The sequence below is a fragment of the Castor canadensis genome, chromosome 4 (assembly GCF_047511655.1).
Source record: "Castor canadensis chromosome 4, mCasCan1.hap1v2, whole genome shotgun sequence".
Classification (NCBI taxonomy): domain Eukaryota; kingdom Metazoa; phylum Chordata; class Mammalia; order Rodentia; family Castoridae; genus Castor; species Castor canadensis.
The window spans coordinates 113,174,792-113,197,799 of NC_133389.1; the positions used below are offsets into that span (position 1 = coordinate 113,174,792).

Sequence of the window (23,008 nt, forward strand, 5' to 3'; positions counted from 1 at the left end):
TATTTAATATTTCACATTACCTAAAAGTATTTAAAATCATTTCAAAATAAAAAACTAAAAGTAGAGTGAGGGAATCATGAGAAAGGGAAGATAAAATTTAGAAAAATAAGAAGTTGAGATTTAACCAGCAAAAACCCTTGTTCCTTCCTATTATTGCTTATACTCTCTCTACAACAAAATTAGAAATAAGGGCAAAATAGTTTCTGCTGGGTATTGGGGTGGAGAGGGAGGGGGCGGAGTGGGTGGTAAGGGAGGGGGTGGGGGCAGGGGGGAGAAATGAACCAAGCCTTGTATGCACATATGAATAATAAAAGAAAAAGGGAAAAAAAAAAGAAGTTGAGATTTAAATGGTACAAAAATGTATGTCATCACATGCCAAGTATTTGTTAAGGTGGGGAGCCATTTTTGCTCTTGCATCCTAGTACCCATGCTAAAGAGACAAACACTAATGAACTTTGTGATTTAAGTGTCTATAAGATAAAAACAAATCAGGTTGCTTAAGAGGACTCCCCTGCCTCTTTTCTGGGGCTGAGACTTAAATTGTTTTTCTGTGTGGCCCCCTTAAGAAACCACTGTTTGAAGCAAGTAGTGTCTTTGTGGTCTCTTGCCAATAAACTACAAAAACAGGCTTATAGGGGTATTCTCATTGCTAAATGAAATATAAATGGATGGAGTAGCACTTTAGCTAAAAGTCGTCCTCCAGGGGACCAATTCTGACATCTAGCTTGGCCCAGGATAATGCTTAACAGATATAGATAGGTCAATTTCAGGTTCACTAAGCAAGCCGCCCGCCGTGAGTATATGCTGTCTGCAGGGCCTTTGAGAGGGTCATGGATGACTGTGAGTGCTGAGATGTGAGATGTCCTGTGTTGCAGGTCACCAGGCATATGGTGCATATGCTTTAGCAAAGAAATCACTCCCAGGGAATGCTGCAGTTTACAGCTCACCTAAGGAAAATCTCACAACACATCAACCATACAGGGAAGTGTGCCCTCTAAACCTCAGTTTTCCCATGGGCTAGGCAACAGCCTTCAAATCCAAATTTTGATGAACAGGGGATTTGGTCTTGTTATACTTGGAACATCATCAGTGGGGTATTGTTTCACCTTCGTTGAGTTTGATTTAACTAGATAAATTGACAGGAAAAGCCTACCTGGACTCTGTGCCCATCTGCTCACCCTGGGACTTTCCTCCTTTGCTCTCAAGGGGATGGGGAAATGGATGGCCAAGACCATATTCTCAGTCTGTATTCTGTTGACTGTGGAGTTAACTAATGATCATCAACTTTTAAAGGAGAAGAAAGAATAAAGAGATTCCATGATTCTGCCACTCAGAGATAACTACTGTATTTTCAAATCTGGTTTATTGATGTATAAATTATAGTAAAAACCCATCCCTTTGTATCATGGTTTTTGATTTTGGACTAACACTTTTGATATAAAGTTGTGTGAATACTGGCACAATTAACATAGAGGAAATTTTTACGGGCCTTCAGAAGTGGAATACTCTTCTTTTGAAAGTATAGTATATTGCTTTCTCCAAATGTTTTCTTTAAAGTAATTCCCAGTAACTTTTTGTTTCTGAAGTTCCATTTTGATGTGCCAGGCCCATTCCGTTAATGGCTCCCATTTGCCAGAGAAATTCCCAAGGAAACAATGGCTTGAGGCACAGGGATGGGAATTTGGCAGCAGATAAAAATTACTACAGATTTCCATCAGCGGTCTACAACAGGTGAAGACTTCGGTAGGGGAAATTACTGCAAGGTAAATTCAGCCTTCAAGTGTACTAGGTAAGGCCTGTGTTCAAATTTCATTCAAGCAAAGAAGTTACATTACTTGTTCATCCTGTTGAGTAACAAAACTATAAAAAGCTATAAAAACATACTTAGAATGGAAATTTGAGTAAATGTAAATATGATCGTCTTAGAATTCTTAGTGCAAATTTCAGAACAGTTTCTGGCAGAGATCTGAAATCTTACATTACCCAGAAATTTCTATTAGTTTCTATTCTTTTTTCTCAGTTACTTTTAGATATTTTTATTTTATTAGCACATATTAATTGTACAAAGGGGTTTCATTGTGACATTTCCATACAGGCATACAGTATTCTTTGGTCAAATTCATCCCCTCTATTATTCTTATCTTATTCCCCCGTTTTCCAAACAGTATTTACCAGGTTCCATTATTATTTTTTCATAGATGCTTATATAGTACTTTAATCATTTTTACTTCTTTTTGCTCTCCCTCCTCCCTCCAGTTCCACCCCTAAACAGTCTTTTGCACTCCCATCATTCAGTTTTTAAGGTCTAAATTCCACATGTGAGAGAGAACATGTGATATTTGTCTTTCCCAGTCTAGCTTATTTTGCTTAACAGAATGATTTCCAGTTTGACCCGTTTTACTGAAAACAAAATTTCATTCTTATTTATGGCTGAATAATATTCCAATACGTATATATACCACCTTTTCATTATCCATCAGTTGATCAGTACCTAGGCTGATTCCATAGCTGAGCTATTATGGATAGTACTGCAATAAATATGGACGTGCAGGTATTTCTGTCCACACTCGCTTAGATTTCTTCAAATATTTGCCCAGGAGTGATATGGTAGGATCATATGGTAGTGTAGTTTTAGTATCTTGAGGGATCTCCATAGTGATTTCCATAGTGGTTGTACTAACTTTCATCCCTACTAACAGTATATAAGAATTCTCCCCATCACAAACCCACATCCTCTCCCAAAATTATTGTTGTTTTCTTTTGATTCTGACTGTGATGAGATGGAATCTCACTGTTGTTTTTATTTGCATTTCCTTTATGGCTTAAAGATGTGGAACATTTCTTCATGTACTTATTAGCCATTCATACTTCTGAGAACTGTTTGTGTAGTTTATTTGCCCATTTACTATTTGAATTTTTTTCTTTGCTGTTACTTTTTGGAGCTCTTTGTATATTCTGGAGATTAATCTTTAATCCAATGAACAAGTGGAAAAGATTTTCTCTAATTCTGTAGTTTTTCTTTTGATTCTAGTAATTGTTACCCTTGGTGTGCAGAAGCTTTTTAATTTGATGCAGTCCTATTTGTTAATAATTATTCTTATTTCTTGAGTAATTGGGGTCCTACTCAGAAAAACCTTACCTATGCCTTCTGTCTTCAAGGGTTTTCCCTATGTCTTCCTCTAGTAGTTCCAGTTCTTACATTTAGATCTTTGGTCCATTTTTAGTTAATTTTTATACAGATTCAGAGAGGGGTCTAGTTTCAGTCTTCTTCACGTTGATAACTAGTTTTCCCAAAACTCATTGTTAAAGAGGTTGTCTTTTCCTCGAAATGTTTTTGTTCCTTTCTCAAAAATCAGATGGCTGTAGCTACATGGTCTTATTTCTGGATCTTCTGTTCCATTGGTCTGTATGTCTGGTTTTTTGCTTTGTTTTGTTTTTGTTGCTATTTTCTGTTTGTTTTTAGTTTGTATCTGTTTTGTTCTGTTTTTGTTACTATGGCTCACTGTACCACCTGTTTTGGAGAATTGAGACCACTAACTTTCAGTTAGTTTTGAAAGGTGTTTAGTAATTCCTGCCTTTTTGTAGTGTTTGATTATTCCCTACTCGCTCATCTTTTCATCTAGTGATGACCCCAGTTGGGTTCATCCCTGTCATTGTTCTCCCTCTTTCTCCTCTCTGTCCTTAAAATGGCTTCAGTGTTCCATACTCATACATGTGTAGAAAATATATAACCATATTTACCCTCCTTTACCCTCTTCATTTACCCTTCCCCTCCTGCTAATGCCGTCTCCTTAACATGACCTGTTCTACATTCCTGCCCTTCGTTATTTGTTTCTTCATTGTTCAGTGTGGTTTGGCCTTCTCATTTTACTTGTGCCCACCCAGCAAGTCTGGGAGTTTCAGCTCAGGCTATTTGGTCAAAAGCTCTGCGGGAGGCGGGGGCAGGGGCGGGGGGGGGGGGGGGGGAAGGGGAGGGCTTGGCAATCAGGTTGAGCTCTACTAGGCTTCTCAGAGGTGGTTGAATGACTTAGTATTTCCCACAATCTTGGTTCAGGCTTGGTCAATGTGCGCCCTCACTGCCTTCTTTTGTATAGAGACATACTGGCTGAGCTTCGAGCCATGGTACCCCTTCTCTACCAGGCACGGTGGAATATTTCACTTAGTTTATTAGGCCAAAAGCTTTCTCCTGGAGAGAAGCACAAAGCATCTCGCATGTTGAGTAGTCTATGCATATCCCTTAGGACTGAAAGTGCTAAGCTCACCTTAATGTTTTGTAGGACCCTGTCCGTGGTATGGGCAAGTTGGTAATTGTTTCCATTCTCCATAGTCCACAACTCCCCAGGGTCCTGCAAGGCACACAGCCCTGTATGTTTGTTTTTAGCACTTTGAGTGGTTCTTATGGACTGGTTGCTACTCTGGTCCAGGAAAAAAGATTAAAAAAAAAAAAAAAGTTGAATACCCACCAACAAAATTTAAGTGGTGGTGGTACAGCAGGTTCCTTGCAGCACTCTTAAACCTGGGGCAGGTTTACACTTTAAAAGGTTTATTAAGAAGTTGGTCATTAAAGATACGATCTGTCTATATATCGGGCCCCCCCCCCATTTTTTCTTAGCAAAATAGCCAGATCAACTACCCTTGGTGCCACTAGTTTTGTGGAGTCTATGAGCAATTTTCCATCTTGGTTCATTCCTCTTAGGATTTCTGTAAGTATCTTTTGAAGCCCTGGTTTACTGGTCATGAATTGCTTTTACATTAGTTTTTGTTTTTGATTTTGGAAAGTTTTTATTTCTCCATATATGAAGAATAGTTTTTGTAGGTACAGTAATTTAGGATGGCAGTTATTTTCTTTCAGGGCTTGAAGTACATCGTTTCATGCCTTCCTTGCTTTAAAAATTTCTGTTGAGAAACCTGTTCTTATTCTAATAGGTTTGTCTTTAGATAGGTGACTTATTGCTTTCAATACTCTTTCCTTGTTCTGTATACTTAATGTTTTAACTATGAGATACCTTAGAGAGGTTGTTTTCTGGTCTTGTCTGATTGGTGTCCTAAAAGCCTCCTGTGCCTATACTTTTTTCTCCATATTTGAGAAGGTTTTTGGTATTACTTTATTGGATATGCTTTCTATGCCTTTACTCTATACCTCTTCTGTTTCTGTGCCCATGTTTTGTAGGTCCAGTCTTTTAATGTTGTCCCAGAAGTCTTGCATGATGTATTCATATGTTTTTATTTTTTTCTTTATCTTCCTCTGATTTTGATGTTCTGTCTTTCATTTGATCCAGTCTACTGAAGTCTTTCAATTGATTTTTTTATTTGACTTTATATCACTTTTCATTTCTGGAGTTTCAATTTGATATTTCTCTAAGATTTCTTTATCTTTGTTGATATTCCCCTTATATTCCTTGCATTATTTTCCTTATTTTTTTAGTCAGCTGTTTATTTGTATCCTCTTTGAATTCATTTAGCTACTTATATTCTTTTTGAATTCACCAAGGTATTTATATGTGTCCTCTGTTTTGTTGATCACTCTTTTGAATTTGGTTATTTTTTTATCCATACTGGGATTTGAACTCAAGGCCTTGTGCTTGCTAGGTGGTACTTCACCACATGAGCCATGCTTCCATCCCTGACTTCAGTATTTGAAATTTCATCTACTTCACTTAAATCCTTTATTGTGGAATTGACTTTTTTTTTTTTTAAGGTGTCATTTTCACTTTTTTTTTCACATTTCTTTTGTTTCTGCATTGGGATTTGTTCATCTGAGTCTTTCAGTTGAAATATTATCAATGTTCTGCCAGGACTGGGTAGTGGCACAGTTAAAGTGCTGTTTCTTGCCACTGGTCTGGAGGTACAACTCAGCAATAACATTCATCAATTAAAAAACAAACCAAGTGTTTGCATGAACTAAAAAAACAATTGGAGAGGTCATCTGTACCCCCAATAACTTATATATGAAAGAGATTAGGGTTCTTATATGGTATGCTAGCAATTTAGAAAAAAAATATTATAGGTATTGGATTTCAAAATTGAGAAGTAAAAATGAGGGTGGATGAGGAAAGGAAAGTTGAGGAAGGAAGATGGAGGCAAAGGGGATAAAGTTTGTGGGGTGAAGATAAATGCAATAATAGAGTGAGGGAGTATAATAATTACAGAAAAGACACTATAATCAGGGATTGCAAAAGAATGATACAAGAATTTTTCTAATGACCAAAACAGAAAAGGGAGCTGGAATTAAATTTTCAATAGAAAACTTTATAAAATAGAAATAGAAAAAATAGGAGTTAGTATTTGCTCTGTGTTAAGGAGCAGCGTATATGCCAGATGGACTTCATCAGTGCTATGGATGTTCTCCTCTAGTCTTTGGCCCTCAGCATTCTGTCTGTGGTTATCTTGCTGTATTTACTTACCTATTCACTCTGAGCCTAGGATTGCCTCAGAGTCCCCTGTGGGTATCCCTGGATACAGTGTTCCATGGGTGGTTAAGGCTCTGGACCAGGGCCAGTGGGTGGAATGAGGTCAGATAGGTCCTGTGAAATAGCAGCAATTCTAGGGCCCAGGCTTCTCTGAGCATGGGGCAACTATATCCCACTGCGAGGGTTCTGGTGGGGAGGCATTGGTTCTAGGTATGGGAAGTAGCAGCTTGGTGAAGGAAGTGGAAGTTTCTAAGGGTACAGCTAGTGGTCAGGGAACATTCTGCTGTATATTCCCACTCTTGTTGTCCATGCCTTGCCCTGCATAGGGGATCCAGTGGTAGCTCCAGCTTGTCCACAAGGAGTTTTCCCCTTTTCTGTCTAGGCTTCAGGTTTTATGTTTCATTCGTTCTTGTCACATACATATATATACTGGGCTGGGCAGTGTGTTTTGGCAGGTAACTTTTCTCTTGGAGAGAGATCTTGGTGTCAGGTGTCTTCCACCCTTTTAGAGCAAGGCTTGGTAGCCTCTGATAATTCATCTTGCAGAGACTCGCCATTAGTTGTACATACATATGTACTCTGGGCTGTGCATTGGGTTTAGGGATGTAGCTGGTGTTCATGCCCACCTTTGTCCTAAATAGGGAGCTCTGGCACCACATGTCTTACACTCAGCCAGAGCAAGACTTAAGTTTTTGATGGCGAAAAATAATGTTTGTTTCTTTCTCTCATTATGTTCTTTTCATTATGTTTCATTTCTTTATGTTCTTTCATTGTTTTCACTTAAGATAAAGTACTAGGTTTTCATTTATATTGAAATAAAAAAGATACTTAAAAAGTAAACCTTTTAATAATTATTGAACATATTAGTGACAACACAGTTTTAATTTTTCACTTTGACTTGTGTACATTATTTTAAAATTTGATTTTCCTGTTTGGAGGTGGTTCGTTCACATTGTCTTTTAACCGGCTGCTGCTCGTATTTTGAAGCTACTCTAAACACAGAGAAAAATCCTGTCCATATGAACTGAATGAGTGGGAAAATGGGTGCCAGTGTTGAAATTAGTAACCTCACAATGTCCGCAAGATAATCTTTCCCTTTTCAGTTACTTTAAAGCCCTCTACTAAAATATAATTCTTTATGGCTTCAAAAAAGGTCATATAATCTTAAATAGTCTTATCACTGCTTAAGAAAAAAAACTGTTACATTTTTTTAATGAAAACAATTTGATTTCCCATGCCATTCAGGTTTTTTTGGTTTTTTTTTTTTTTTTTTTTTTTCTTTTAACGCTTCATAGAGTCATCTGCTAGTGCCCATCAGGCTTCCATTTATACCACTAAAAATTCCAAAAATGATTTAGGACTAAAAATGGCAGAAAAGACTTTCATGGTTCAGATATTTCTTTCTTCAGTGACTATTTTTAAGTCATTGTGAAATAAACTTCAAATAATACATTCTTTTTAAAATAAAGTCTTTGAAAAGATTAAATGAATGTCCCTTGACAGTTTATTGCTTATTTAATTTTACCACTTCAGGAAGATGTTTGATACAGTTTGATCGTTAGTGCTGTCACCAGCCCAAACCTGAGTTTTTTTTAAATTAAGTGATACTTTTAACAAGATGTATTTCATATACCTTAAAATTCATACCATCTTTGAAGTATACAATTCAGTGTTTTTAAGCATATTCATAGAGTTGTGCAAATATCATCACTACCTAATTCTAGGATGTTTACATCATCCCAAAAAGAAACTCTCTGCCCTTAAATATTCCCAGATTATTCTTCCCCTCCCCTAAAGGCTGGGAACACACTACTTTCTTTCTCTGGATTTTTCTTGTCTGGTCATTTCTTATATATGGTACTGTATAACATGGGTTCTTTGTATCTGACTACTTTCACTTAACATGGTAGTCTCAAGATTCATCCATGTAGTAGCATGCATTTTTGTTTCCAAATATTACTCCATTGTATGAGTATCAATTTTCTTTATCATTCATCTTTGGCTATTGTCAAGAGCGCTGCTTTATCTAAGGTTTTAGGAGGGGAAGAATCCCAAGACTTTTGCTCCAGGCAGTCTCTGAAGTTTGGAAAGCACAACTGAGATTCCTTTTGGCCTACACGCCCCTCCTCTTACTGCTCACTTAGGCTGGTCCTCTTTCTTGTCTTTGCTCTCTGCTGTGGTAAGTCCTTGTACATTGTTTTGTGAGTAGTGTGTGATTTACTTTTAAATACATAGTAGGTATGCTCATCCCGATAATTTCCATATGCAGTGTTATATTTGGTCACTAGTGACTCTCTTAATGGTCAAACAAATAAAAATTCCCTGACTTCATTTCTAATTCAGACTAAATAAAGAATAAACTATTTAATATAAATGTAATTATCAGAAATCATCTTTGGGATCTCCATGGTGAACATTTACTGTTGGATGCTCTTGTGAGCAAATTTAGTAACACTGAATTTTTATGATAGAACTTCTGTATAAACACAGTAAAGAGTCCCACATCTGAAAGATAGAAAATGAGTCTGGCTGACCTGCAGCTCTACAGCATTCATTTATCTGGAGCAGTTTGCTAAGCACAGTTTTCCCAGAAGGCATTTTTAATTACTACTTCTCATTACCATTCCAACTATCATCTAGTTTCATCTGGGGCACACACATCCAAGTGACAACTACTTTTACACATTTGATTTTAACTTGTGTAACTAGGACTCTGAAGGACATGTGAGCCCAAAGTAATCCAAACAGTATTCCTTTAGACTACCTTATTTTCACCTAAGAATGTGATCTGTAAAATTTGGATTTTAAACCAAAACCTTTCGTGAGGAATAGAATCTTTTATGAACCTAGAGCATTATTATATTAAAAAAAAAAGCATTTTATCCCAAAGTGAATCAGCTACCCAAGCATTTTTAAATGGTAAGTAGATAATGTGATTGGGGGGAACTACAAAAAAGATCAAGTCTATAGTTCACATCAAAGTTTCAAATTACTGTGAGACGTTGTAGTACATTTTGTTAAATACAGAGGCAGCCCAGCTATTTTAATTTTTCTAATTAATGAAGACAAAAATACTTATTAAAATTGAGAGGGCCGTGCATCTAAAATATATGCGCCATGCCATTATTTAATTATCTTTTAAAGAATCATTTTAATTAGAATAACATTATTTCATTTCTTACAATTTCTCATAGTTCACATTCTATAATTACTAATCTTAAATTATGTAACAGTGATGAATTATTGAATCAAAACAAAAATTATATTCTAGCCCCCACTCAATTTTTAGGTTTTTTTTTAAATCATGTGTACATATTGTTAAAGTATGTTAAATACTAATGAAGGCTGAATAGGATATTTCAAGATAGTTCTTGAAAAAGAATTGTAGCTTTACAGGAATTTGTAATTATGTTTGATATATCAAAGCTGCAACAGTTCATATACTAATAAAAGTGTTTTTTTTTTAAAAAGCTGCAGCAGTGCTCTTAAATACTGTATTTTCTTCTTTGAGATAAAATTTTTAATTTCTACATTTAATTGAAAACATGAGGTATTTGCCTTACTTTGACTGACTTACATTACTTTTTAAATCATGTCCTCTAGTTCTATCTATTTTAACAATGAAGTTCTTAAAAACATCTCTTGATTTATATATGTAAGATTCTGAAGAATGTATTATTAGAAGTGGGATGATTATATCATATTAAATGCATATTTTCAATTTTTCTAAATTTCTTTCTGAAGTAGCCTCTCTGTTCAACCTCTTGAGCAGTTGTGTGAAAAAGTTCTAGGTCCCTCTTACCTCCTCTCTCTTCCTACCTTTTGTAACCCCAGCATTTAATATTAGGCAGACTCTTTTATTTTTTGCCCATCTCATTTTATTTCACTTTACTTTGCATTTTCTTCATTACTAGTGGAGTTGAGTATCATTTTATGGGCTATGATTCATTTGAATTTCCTCTTCTATTCATAGTCATTGCTCATTTTTCTAATAAGCAATTCGCCTATTCCTTTTGGTTCTATTACTAGTTTTATTGAAAGATAAAGTAACTTTGGAATATAGTTCTTAAAATAGCATAGTTGCTACTATATCATAGCACAAAGTATACCATATCAATCTTTTTTAGAATATGAATCATTTAGTATCATGATAGGTATGAAGAAGAAAGCAACATGTATGTTATATAAATATGGCTCCTACATTATCCAGACCTGCAGTTTAATGATGCTAAATTACTTCCTATTTTCACATTTCCTTAATGACTTCTGCATTTACTTTTCTGCAAATATTTATGATATCTTTCTTAAATTCACTCATAATAAATAAAATACAGTGGCTTAGAAATACTCTTTTCTAGCACCAGGAATCAGTCTGTCATTAAGCCATTGACACTGAATTCATAGCAGCATAAAATTTATGCATATTTTGTGAAAAATTCTGTGTTGATCAGGTTACATTGGCTCTCCTGATTCTGTCCCAGAAGGCCTGACCTTGGTATCTTTGATTATCATGTCCTTAGATAAAAATGTTTCTTTATAAATACACGATAAGAAAGTTAACAATAACCACTGAGCACCTATGACAGCATTGTCGTATCAGGAGATATTTATACTCATTATCCTCTTACTGCTTATAGACCTCCTCTTGCCACTTTGCCACTCCAAGGACACACAATCCAAACAGATAACTATGGTGCCTATACAGACAGCCATTAGCCCCCTAGCCCCTAGCCTCTCCTCCTACCACTATTTTGTCTCTTCCATCTGGAAGCTCTGCAGTGGCTTCTATTTCTATTGCTAGTTAAACACTAATATGATACCAGTAGTCATATAAATATTAATTCAAAGATTCTGAAAAATTTAAAAAGCTGATCACCACTGATGTGCTTTCTATGGTTAATTATTTTAGAGGGAAAAGTTTACCATTCCTTCCTTTAATCACTTTAGTCCTCATGATGAAGTAGAAGAAGGTTAGTGTTAAATTTGCATTCTCATTATATTCAGCAGGTTAAGAGCAGAAAAAGTAATGTGTGTGAAGAGGTGTTTCCTTAACCCTTTAGAGAACTACTGAATACAGCTCTAATCCAGTAATATATGGAAAAGGAAATTGAAAATATGATTATCTATGTGAAATTGAGAGCCATCCATTAATGCATTTTTAGCAGTTAATCAAGTTCCATAAAAATGAACATGGCATGTCTGCCTAGGGAGAAGAAAAAAAGCCTGACAAGTTTGCCAGACTTGGTAGTGTCTGAATTATTATTGTAGCTATCTTCCCTGAGGCTTCACAATCTATTTAATAACAAGTCAATCTAATCTGTTTTTGCCTAGACATTTCTACTGTAGTGTTGTGTCACCATTAAGTAGGGGAGAAAAACACTAAAGCTGAATAAAAGAAAACCCTGTAAGCTATAAATTTTCCAGCTAAGAAATACATTATTTTAACCATCATTGTTTCAGTAGAACATTCGGTTTGTATTAATGAAGTCCTTATAATCCAAGGACGAATATCTTTAAGAAGTGTAAGGGGTATTTCTTCTAGACCTTTTTTCTTTTTCTTTTCTGGTTTTTCTCTTTTTTTTTTTTTTGAGAAAAACATTGTAGCCAATTAATTTAGGATTCTATGATCTTTGCCAATTGAAGTCAATTACAGGTTGATCTACCCCAAGCTTTAATTATGTTATCAATAATGAAGCTGTTTAGGCCAGAGAGAAAATTAAACTCACCAACCATAATACAAGAACTGGTGCTTAAGAAGCACAAAATATAGATGTGTATCTATTATCTGGGTAGCATTAGCAAAATACTTGTCAGTTTATTTTTAATAGTATTTTTGTGAACATAAATACAAAGACAGAAATTATACTGTTGAATAGACTTGTACATTAAGAATAAGTCTAGACGTTAAAATCTTCTGTGAAAGGTTATCAATGGCTGCTGAAAGGGTGGTGAAAAGTTTTACGTAAACAGGTGAGGCTGATAGTTCCTGAATCCATTGATTATCTCATGTTGAAATCACAAAAAGGAAAATGCCAGAAACTTAGGCTTTCTTACTGGGATGCAATGGAAAATGCCTATCATCACCTGTGATATATTTTTGCCAAGAATTGCTCAAGCCTCAGGATATAAATTTATGGGAAATACAGGAAACAGAGGAACATGTTAGGTGACACTGTATGATGCATTAGTTAGATTCAGGCCATCAGGAATTTTTTAGGGCAAATGAAATCATCTCAAAAAGAAAGTAAGGGGAGGATGAAACATACATAAAAAGATTTTTAGAGACAGACTAATCAGTATCACAGGTGACATTGGTTTGTGGATGGACATACAGATTAAATAGGTTTTATCACATGTTCACTTTTTTGTTGAAGCTGGGTAATAAATGCTTGGAGCTCCATTACACTATTTTATATTGTTTTCTTTTTAAATGTTGCATAATAAAAAGTTTTTAAAACATCAGGCAGTTCAGCTTCTATTTTTCTGACAAAATTACATTTTTTTAAATGAACCACAATTTATTTCCTTTTTATAAAATAGTATGGTTATATTTCTTAAAACTCTGATGGATATTCTTTTCAAAAGTTTAAACCAAGCCCATTTATTAGCTTCAGTTTTTCATTGTATATAGATTACGAATTCACACCATGTGTTCCACATCCTCTATAATGACTTTTCCTATCAATAATATGACTCATTATGATAACAAATGGGGAGGGAAGGAAAGGGGGGAAAGATTAAGTGGTCAGCCACTTCCTCTTTCCTGTTACAGACTCTTGTTGCTTTTTGAATTCATATTTCTCAGAGAACGAATGATGGATATGAAAGCTGGAAATATAAAACAATCTTGACCAACCTTATTGTCTACTGTGGAGACCATGGACGGTACCTGTTTTCCACTGAGTGATGTTTATGGGTCACACTCTATGTTTCAAGATTGCTGTTTTGAAAAGATCTATTTTATGAGACTTTCCCTTGATCCTAACATTACTATCATTCCTTCTCATTGTCTCATGGACTTTTTCCTTTTTTGTTCCCCTGCATATTTATGTGGTAGGTAGGTTGTACTAGTTAGGTAAATAGGGAAGAGGCAGGGTGAATATGGGGATGTGGCACAAATTCAGGATCTACCAGAGTTTTCAGGAGGGATTTAAAACATTCTAAAACTACTTTCCTAGGTTCCAGATGTCTTGCTACATAAGACATAGTTTATGCTTTTGCTGGATATTTTCTGTTTCCTCATGGGTCTGTTCATTTCACAGACAGTTACTCATGATCCCACCTGTGAAGTCATTCCTCCTTCAGCATTAAAACATCAAGAGCTGAAAATGCTGTCACATTAAAATTTAGGTTTTTTTCAAAAAGCAGAAATTTAAGAAATTTATATATTACATCCTTCCTTTTTACTTCATAATTGGAATAAAATTTCTCTGAGAAATTAAAGAAACTTCACGCTTCATAAAAATTAAAAGTAAGTTCTTACTCTGGCTAATCAATGGGCAGAAAGTGAATATCATTCTTTAAACACACTAAATTTGATAGTATCATTACACAAATAGCAAAGAATTAAATGGGAATAAATCATTTGTCTTTTTTTTTTCCACCACATCACTGGGGTTTGAACACAGGGTCTCGTACTTGCTGGGCAGATGCTCCACCACTTAAAGCCCCTCCACCAGCCCTTTGTCAGTTGGGTATTTTTAAGATAGGGTCTTGTGAACTACTTTCCCATGCTGCCATCAAAACAGGATTCTCCTGATCTCTGCCTTCCAAGTAGCTAGGATTACAGGCATGTGCGAGCCACCAGTATCTACGCCACCCCCACCACCACCATTTAAAAAATTTATTTATTTTTAAAAACAAGGTCACATTATGTAGGTCATTCTGACCTCAAACTTGCTTTCTTCCTACCTCAGCCTCCCAAGTGCTGGAATTACAGGTATGTACCACCATGCCTGGCTCAATCATTTGCTTGCAATATCTAAACTAGATAAATGATCAGGGGAAGAGATGTTTAATCCAAACTTTAGGCCTAGAATTCTTTTTGAAACAATAAATTTTTACACAGACTTTTCAAAGCATTTTAAATCCTAAATAATATGCAAAATAAAATTGTCTGCATCCTAAACAAAACTATTTATAATTATGAATTTGAAGAGTGTTGGATGCCACTGTGTCTCTTACTATACGTCTGTGCAGCTTTGTCCTGCATTAATGCTCTCCTCAACCTTATGCAGCATAAACAGGAAAATAGGAACCTTTCCTACTCTTTTCCACTGCCAGCTTTATGCAAAATGATAAGATTTAAATTGTTTTATTCATTTCTTTAAAGTATTTTTATGTGAGCTCTATCTTTTTTTTTTAATTCCCCATTTCTTGTCCTTTGGAGGACAAGAATAGAAGAATAGAAGTAAGGAATACAATAGTGTTTTGCACACAGGAAACACAGGTAATTTCTAATAACCTAGCTATCTCCAAGTTGACCCTGTGCCTGAACAGTGCCCTTAGTCAATGCAGAATGCTTAGGAAGAGAGTCTAGTGTTATGTTTCACCATTTTACTCTTTTCATTTCAGTTGCTTTCACTCTTTCAAATGTCAGCTGAGATGTTAGAAACTCTTCTATTCTGATGTCTGCTTCATCTTGTCAGGACACCTGTTGTGGAGTCATGCTCAGCAGAAGTCATGCTTCCTGTGTAATTTCTGGGGATGCCAGAGGGAACTATTTGTCTCATTTTCGTCTAATACTGCATCCTCTTTGATCTTCCCCTTCCCATATGGTCTTTTAAATCTTTTATTCATAGAGTCAAAGCACTAGAACAAAATGCTTTTGTCAAAGAATACTTAACATCTTTTGAAATGTTTTTACCTATAGCCCTGTGAAGTTTACTCAGTATATTTCCTGTTCTTTAAATATTTTCATGGAGTATCAAATAAATAATTTTCTCTTTAGGAGACTGATCATTATATTATTTATATCTTACCTTTTCCTGGAATATGTTTTAGACAGCTCTTAAAAGAGCTGTCTAAATATATGATAGAGTAGCATGAGAAAAGATAGAATGAAAAATTTATTTTCTAGATGAAAACAAAAATAGAAGTAGGAATGAGACAAAAATGTTCATCACTGTGGATAGTCACACATTTTACTCAACTTGCTAGCAGCCAGTGAAAACCAAGACTACACTTTGGTACCACACTTTGCTCATGAATTTTTAAATACTAACATTTGAAAGCTCATTCTGAGAGCATACCCATGTTTTTCAAGTAAATTGTTATTGAAAGAGAAATACTGCAGCCAGACTCTAGGTCTTTGACCTTTACTACAATCCATGAAGTAACAGATCTGCCTTCTCAGTAGCTATCTTGCTTGCTCACTCTGTTGTTCACACCTATAGTTGGGTTTGGAGTGGAGATGGAGCACTCTAAATCCATATCTGCTGGTGGAAGGCAACCCTAGGCTCATGTCCTGTTACACATGATACACAGCACAGAAGCTGCTGTATCATTTTAAGAATCACATTGTTTTTAACTCTAATGCTGGTTTTTTCCTTTTGGTAATCTTCATATCACTCTCAGGTCAAATAAATAATTATGAAAAGAGACCCGTTGCCCTGTCTCATTTGTTATGCCTACCGTACTTCAAATTATAGGCATGTAACATTTTCAGAGTCAAAGATATAACACACACACAAAAGCAACTAATATATATTCATGGGCCTGTTGTAATGTTTTCACTTTTCCTAGCTTCTGAGATGATGGGAATAGCCTTCAAATGAGAGGGGAATAGTGGTTACCCAGATGAAAAACCAGGAAGAGTGAGGAGGCGGTCCTTTCTCAGGAGGAAAGACATCAGCCTCTACCCACTGAGAATTGCCCAGGGTCTGATAGCCTTATTAGGAGAAGCCTTAGTCATTCCACGAATTTGGAGGAAAAGTTTTTGTTTTCTTGAGATTATGGATGGACACTAAGTAAAATTGAAAGAGGTTCCCAAAAATGTAGTTAAATACCAAACATAGCTTTCAGAGAATTGCTATAAAAAATTCTTACTGCTGTAGGCTCATGATTTTTTAAACTAGGGTCCTTAGAGCCTCTTAGGAGGTGATAATGTGGTGGGTAGAGAGATATCTGTTTGCCTTCCAACTCACCTCTTCTTTAAACAGGCAAAGCAATTCACCTTCATTATCTGTCTTATATATTGCCTTTTCTGTTTTTGTCTTACCTAAATAGCCTAATGGAAGGATGAAAAGCTATGTATGCCTGTCTTGGGAAGAGTAATCACGGTTTATTGCTTAATTTTGTCTACTAGTCTAATTGTTCTGACATGAAGAAAGAGAATAAATCTCTAGTGTAAAAGATTTTATTTCCTAGTTAATCCCTATCAAACTAAAAGCAACAAATGAGGTATTTGTTTACCAAACATATGTAAAACAAAACCAGTTGAACTTGAAAGTTACTTATTGGTAGGTGGTATGAGTTCTCAGATCAGTAGATGGTTTATACAATTACAAAGCCCTCTATTCTATCTCAGTCTTCTAGTTTCCACTTTTCACCATACAAATATTAGTGGAAAATGAACCCATGGCATTCTTTTTAAGAGTCAAGATAAGGAGAAATCTGGTTGGCTAACAGTGTGAGTGCTTTTTTAAGATCTGGGACTTCCACGGGCTTATATTCAAAAGCATGTTTTCAGCATAATGTCAAGAGTGCTCAAGAAAGCCAAAGCATAATTAAAAGAGGCATCTGATTCCTTTGTAGAATGATTGAAATTTTTAAAAAATTACATAGAATTTATTTTTAAAACAAAACAACCTTAAGAATTAAGATCAGCAGTCTTTCTACCATCCTACTGAATATCAATTCCTGGTTAGATGCAGGTAGAATTAAGGCACAGTCTTTCTTCTCAGAAAAAGCCATTGTCTAGAAGTGGAAACAGCTAAATACAAAAATATAGATATTATTGGACACATTCTCGACATAAAGAGGAAGTTAACTTACATCAAGCTTATTCTTGAAGGATATGGGTGGTTATCAGTGAGAATGCTCGAGGTGGTAGGTAGTCCAGACAGTGGAATATCTCCATGCTTTGTTCATAAATAAAAGAAATTTTGAAGTAATTTATGAGTGATCCCTCCTAAGTAACACTAAGTGAAATTTAGTTTGTTGGCTATGGTTAACTTTTGAGCTATTAGCAAGAATTGTGTGTGTGTGTGTGTAAATTTCTTAACACAATGATTTTTTTTTTTTAATAAAACAAAGCAGTAGGTTGACCACATTCTAATCTTAGGCTGATTCACACTTCACTTTACAACAGAAGAATCACTGTTGGATCCTATCAAAATTTGTGTGTCTTACGGGAGACTAGTAACAATAGCCTGCATGTCCTAGGGCTAGGACAGCCCCATAACACAGTGCAGACCTGAGAGAAGGTAAAGGAAGTGGTGTTGAATCACCATGTGGTTCCACTCATTTCTCCACTGTCCCCTCCCCGAATGTGTCCAAGCAGGCTGGCTCACATCAAATGGGAGAATCAGGAGGTTGGTACTGGTTTAATTAAATAGAACCTTTTCTGAGAATATTCTTGTTTTCATAGGAAGTGACACAAAGTAAAGATAAACTTGATTAGGGTGTTCATTTTTGTGGGTATATTAAATATATACATATTGTTTTTTGATACCTGCGTAAGCCATTCTGGAATTTGAACAATTCTGAAAGAATTTCTAGATTCTGTTCCTACATGTTCTACTACAAAAATAGCATTGAAAGTGTGAAGCAGCTCCGTGTATAAGGCAACTGCAAGTACTTAGAAGTGCTTAACATGTACGTTTGTGTGGGACAGAGCCAACCAGAACGAGACAGGTGGTGAATTCAGGACCTTCTGTGCCATCCTAAGGAGTTTACATTTTGTCCTCTGTGAGTCTGTTGTGCTTTAACAACAGGAGAATGGCGTCAGACTACAGTCTTTGGAAAAAATCACTACAGCAGCAGCAGGGGAAAAAAGCCTGAAAGGATGAGAAATCAAAGCCAGGAAGACCAGTTAGGAGAAAGACTGAAAGAATGCTCTAGTCAAAACAAGATGTTGGGATGGAGGCCCAAACTGTGGCAGTGGTAGTAGAGATGAATTCTGGTCACATGTTTTTGAGTGATAGCCATATTCCAGAAACTGCCTTAGCTTCATTCTGGCAACACATCTGTGAAGAAAGCAGCCTTGGATGTCCCATGGAGCTTACACATCAGTGGAGAGAACAAACAATAAAATGATTCCTGCTCTTCAGTTTGAGTAACCAAGTAGTACTACCTAAAGAGGATTTCCTTTGGGGAAAATAACTGTAATGTGTTAAGTACAAAGTACGTTACATATCCAGTATGTAGCTGGAATAATGTCTGCAGTTAAGGTGTGAGACTCAGACTGACTTTAGAGGATTTGTTTGTATTTGTTATTTTTATGATAACGCCAGTCAACATTTTTAGTTGCTAATCACAGATTCCTCTCTGTGTAAGCAGAAAAGGAAACAATTAAAAGGTACTATGTGTCAACTCACAGAATCTCTAGAAAAGCCCACAGTCAGATTTTGAATGAGTGTCCAGGAACCGTGCCACTGACACCACTCTGTCCACAGTCAATGCTCAGAACATCACTGCCTTCTCTCTGGACTGCTTTTATACCAGCTCATAAGACACCAAATAAGGAAGGTTTTCACACATTGAAAAGCTGTAAATATCCTTTTGGTATTTGTAAGTGAAAAAGAACTTCACAAGTGTGTAGAATTTTTAGTGGTTTGCTACATATTTTCATGTAATGCTACAATGAATACACAGCCTCTTCCTTAAAACAAAACTAATATATTTACATTTAAATGAATTGCTTTGGTTTATTAATTTTCTAATGAACTTGCTTTTAATTGTCGATCATGGTCTGACCATTCAGTCCCAAATTTACAAAGAGATTTCCTTTTAAAAGGTTACTAATAATTAAGATATTAGAAATTGTGGGTACATCTTGCCACTGAAACAAAGCCATCATGGTTGATTCTGTTCTTGTATTTTAAAATGTGTTTCACATTCTAGTGGAAGCTCCCAGAACATAAGCTGCTTGGCATCTTCAGAAGAGACGTGAAAAAGAAAGAGTGGAGCCATTTGTGGGCACAGAGCCTGTAAATACATTATAGACATCCTATATCAGCCTGGGAGGTGCTTCTAGGAATAAGTGGTGGGAGAGAGAAGGAAAAAGGAGGAAATAAGCCTCTGCTTCTAAGGTGGAACTGCCTCTGATGTTTAAAAAACAAAATGTGGGCTACATTCAGTAACTTAAACAGCATTTCAAAATTCCATGTATTTGTTCTATAATCCCTGGATCATGGAGTAGAAAACAATTTAAGAATTGTTTAAATTGATTAGTTCAAAAGGGAAATAAACTGTTCTGAGTAATTACCCAACATTATAGAATTTAGTGTAAGATATTTGGATAGAATATATAGTCTTCAAAATATGCCATGTAAATTTTGCTTATTTTTAAGCCTCAGTATCATCTTATTTTCCTAATGAATTGTATCTTTTCATAAATTTAGTAAGCAATCCAGAAACAATGAAGTATATGGGGTTTTTCTGAGTTCAAAAAAAATACAAATGTTTAAAAAGAAAAAAATCCTTATGTTCTTACCCTTCAGAAAAATATTTTTAAAGTCCTCGTGCTCTTACCCCACAGAAATAACTGATAGCACTTTGCTAGACTTCTTTCTAGGCATGGGGTGTGTGTGTGTGTGTGTTTGTGTGTGTGTGTGTGTGTTTCAAAAAATGAGATCCTAGCTATTCTCTCATAAAGTTCAGTGTGTAGAAGCATTGACTTTGGAATCAGACCATGCTGTGTTTGAACCCGGCATTTCTAGTTGCCTGAACATATTTTATCTATAAAATAAAGATTGTGATGTACCTCTTCATAAGGTGGTGGTGGTCTTACACTGTTGGTGGGAATGTAGACTAGTACAACTACTCTGGAAAAAAATTTGAAGGCTACTTAAAAAGCTAGACATCGATCTACCATTTGATCCAGCAATACCACTCTTGGGGATATACCCAAAAGACTGTGACACAGGTTACTCCAGAGGCACCTGCACACCCATGTTTATTGCAGCACTATTCACAATAGCCAAGTTATGGAAACAGCCAAGATGCCCCACCACTGACGAATGGATTAAGAAAATGTGGTATCTATACACAATGGAATTTTATGCAGCCATGAAGAAGAACGAAATGTTATCATTCGTTGGTAAATGGATGGAATTGGAGAACATCATTCTGAGTGAGGTTAGCCTGGCCCAAAAGACCAAAAATCAAATGTTCTCCCTCATATGTGGACATTAGATCAAGGGCAAACACAACAATGGGATTAGACTATGAGCACATGATAAAAGCAAGAGCACACAAGGGAGGGGTGAGGATAGGTAAGACACCTAAAACATTAGCTAGCATTTGTTGCCCTCAATGCAGAGAAACTAAAGCAGATACCTTAAAAGCAACTGAGGCCAATAGGAAAAGGGGAACAGGTACTAGAGAAAAGGTTAGATCAAAAAGAATTAACCTAGAAGGTAACACACACGCACAGGAAATTAATGTGAGTCAACTCCCTGTATAACTATCCTTATCTCAACCAGCAAAAACCCTTGTTCCTTCCTGTTATTGCTTATACTCTCTTTACAACAAAATTAGAAATAAGGGCAAAATAGTTTCTGCTGGGTATTGAGTTGGGTGGGGGGGAGAGGGAGGGGGCGGAGTGGGTGGTAAGGGAGGGGGTGGGGGCAGGGGGGAGAAATGAACCAAGCCTTGTATGCACATATGAATAATAAAAGAAAAAGAAAAAAAATAAGGTGGTGGTGGTGACTAATATAAATAAGATACTATATGTATGTAATAATTGGTTCAGAGCAAGAAGAAACAGGGAGGCACACATATATTTTTATGTACATTTTTTAAGATACATAACACTATAAACCATAAATCAAGGAAAAGATGTAACTGAGATTTTTTTCCTGGCTTCTGTGACCTTATATTTTTTATGTAAAGTCCTATTAGTATGGTTTAAATTTTATAAAGCTATATTCAATTTAAAACTGACCCCCATGTTCTTTTGGAGCATCCCCTCCCTGCACCCCCCACACACAGTAGGGATTGAACCCCAGGGCCATATGCATGCAAGGCTATCATTCTAACACTGAACCATGCCCCCAGTTCTCTGTTGGAGTATCATTAGATACTCTAAAGACTACTTTTGAACATAAGTAAAACAGATGAACTTCTTAAACTTTTTAAATGTGTATATTGTGTATGTAGTTTTCATGTTATCACAAATACATAAATACTATGCATATCATTCTTAGTATTATTTGTCTTATTCAAAGAAAAGTTCATGTCACTTTATAATTTACCTTAATTTCCAAATGGATATAGTGTTGTCCTAAATTGTTGTACAAGGTTAATTATTGCTTAAAATTTTACTTAATTAGAAGGGTAATTTTAAATTTTATTTGAGGTTTTTATATTTTTATATAATTGAATATGAAAACTAAAATGTTTATATGGAAGACTAGTCCACAGTTAAATTTTATGACACAAAAATAAATGTTAATTTTTTCCTTCTTTTTCTTAGCTCAACTGAGAAGTCATTTCCTTGGAGATCAACAGGTATGTTGGGTTTTTTTGGGTTTTTTTGTTTTTTGGGTTTTTTTTAGTACATAAAAAAAGACAACGTTTTCATACACACAAAAAAAAGCCATTACTTTAGTCTACTTTTTACTATCTCGTGGTGAAGCAAGCATAGTGGTAACATTGAGCTACACTGCTTTAAAGTAGTAGTTCGTAATATGCTTAATTTTTTTAACACAATTGAGATTTGTATGTCGGCTATAAAGAAAGTTGTAGCATTACACAGAACATGTTTAATATCAGCCCTATGTCTGAAATTTCTTTTCCATCACAATAAAATAGTGGAATGAGCTCAGAAAAGGTTATTGTACAGTCTGAGAATGCTGGCTAATCATTTATACAAATCAAGTCTGTTTCTTGTACCCAGAGAAGAGATACTTGAAATGTTGTTCTGTTTTATTTTGCTTTTAGGTACCCACATGTAGAATATCTAGTAAATCCTAATAAAGTGTTATGTAGTCTGATAGAGTTTAATATCGTCTCATTTTCTTTTTACCCTAAAATTCACTACATATGAAGGATGAGTTACATTAAAGAGAGTGCTATCAAATATCACCAATATTTGATATCTTCATACTTAGGCTATGTCCTGGGCACTGTGCACCCTGCTTAGCAGACATTGATAGCACAGTATACATTTATCCTTACAGAGCTTGCAGTGTAAACAAGGATGGAACCAATATTAAAATGCTAGGATAGGCCTTGATATCTAGATAGTTTGACACTTTTCAAACAAAGCTTGACTTGAGGGAAACTAAGTTTATCTGTGCTTGGTAGCAGGATTCTGGTGTTATTTATGGTGCTTACAAGGTACTCTGCTGTCTAACAAAGAAGCTGTTTCTAAGGAATATAGTATTTATTCAAATTATTGATGCAGCAAAAACATATAAAAAGCTACCTAA

The 23,008-nt window shown here is 35.6% G+C and overlaps 1 protein-coding gene across 16 annotated transcripts in view; it reads left to right on the forward strand.

Annotated features, from left to right (window-relative positions):
- The window catches only part of Pkp4 (plakophilin 4), a 243,636-nt gene that overhangs the window by 141,537 nt on the left and 79,091 nt on the right, over positions 1-23,008 (forward strand). For 13 of the 16 annotated variants that reach the window (XM_074070844.1, XM_074070856.1, XM_074070848.1 and 10 more), the window contains one exon: positions 22,051-22,085. The exons of 2 other annotated variants lie outside the window; for them this stretch is intronic. In XM_074070844.1, coding sequence (XP_073926945.1) covers positions 22,051-22,085 — 35 coding nt within the window. Of the gene's footprint in view, positions 1-1,605; positions 1,790-22,050; positions 22,086-23,008 lie in introns of those variants that run through there. One more of the 16 variants, XM_074070851.1, reaches the window with a different exon arrangement.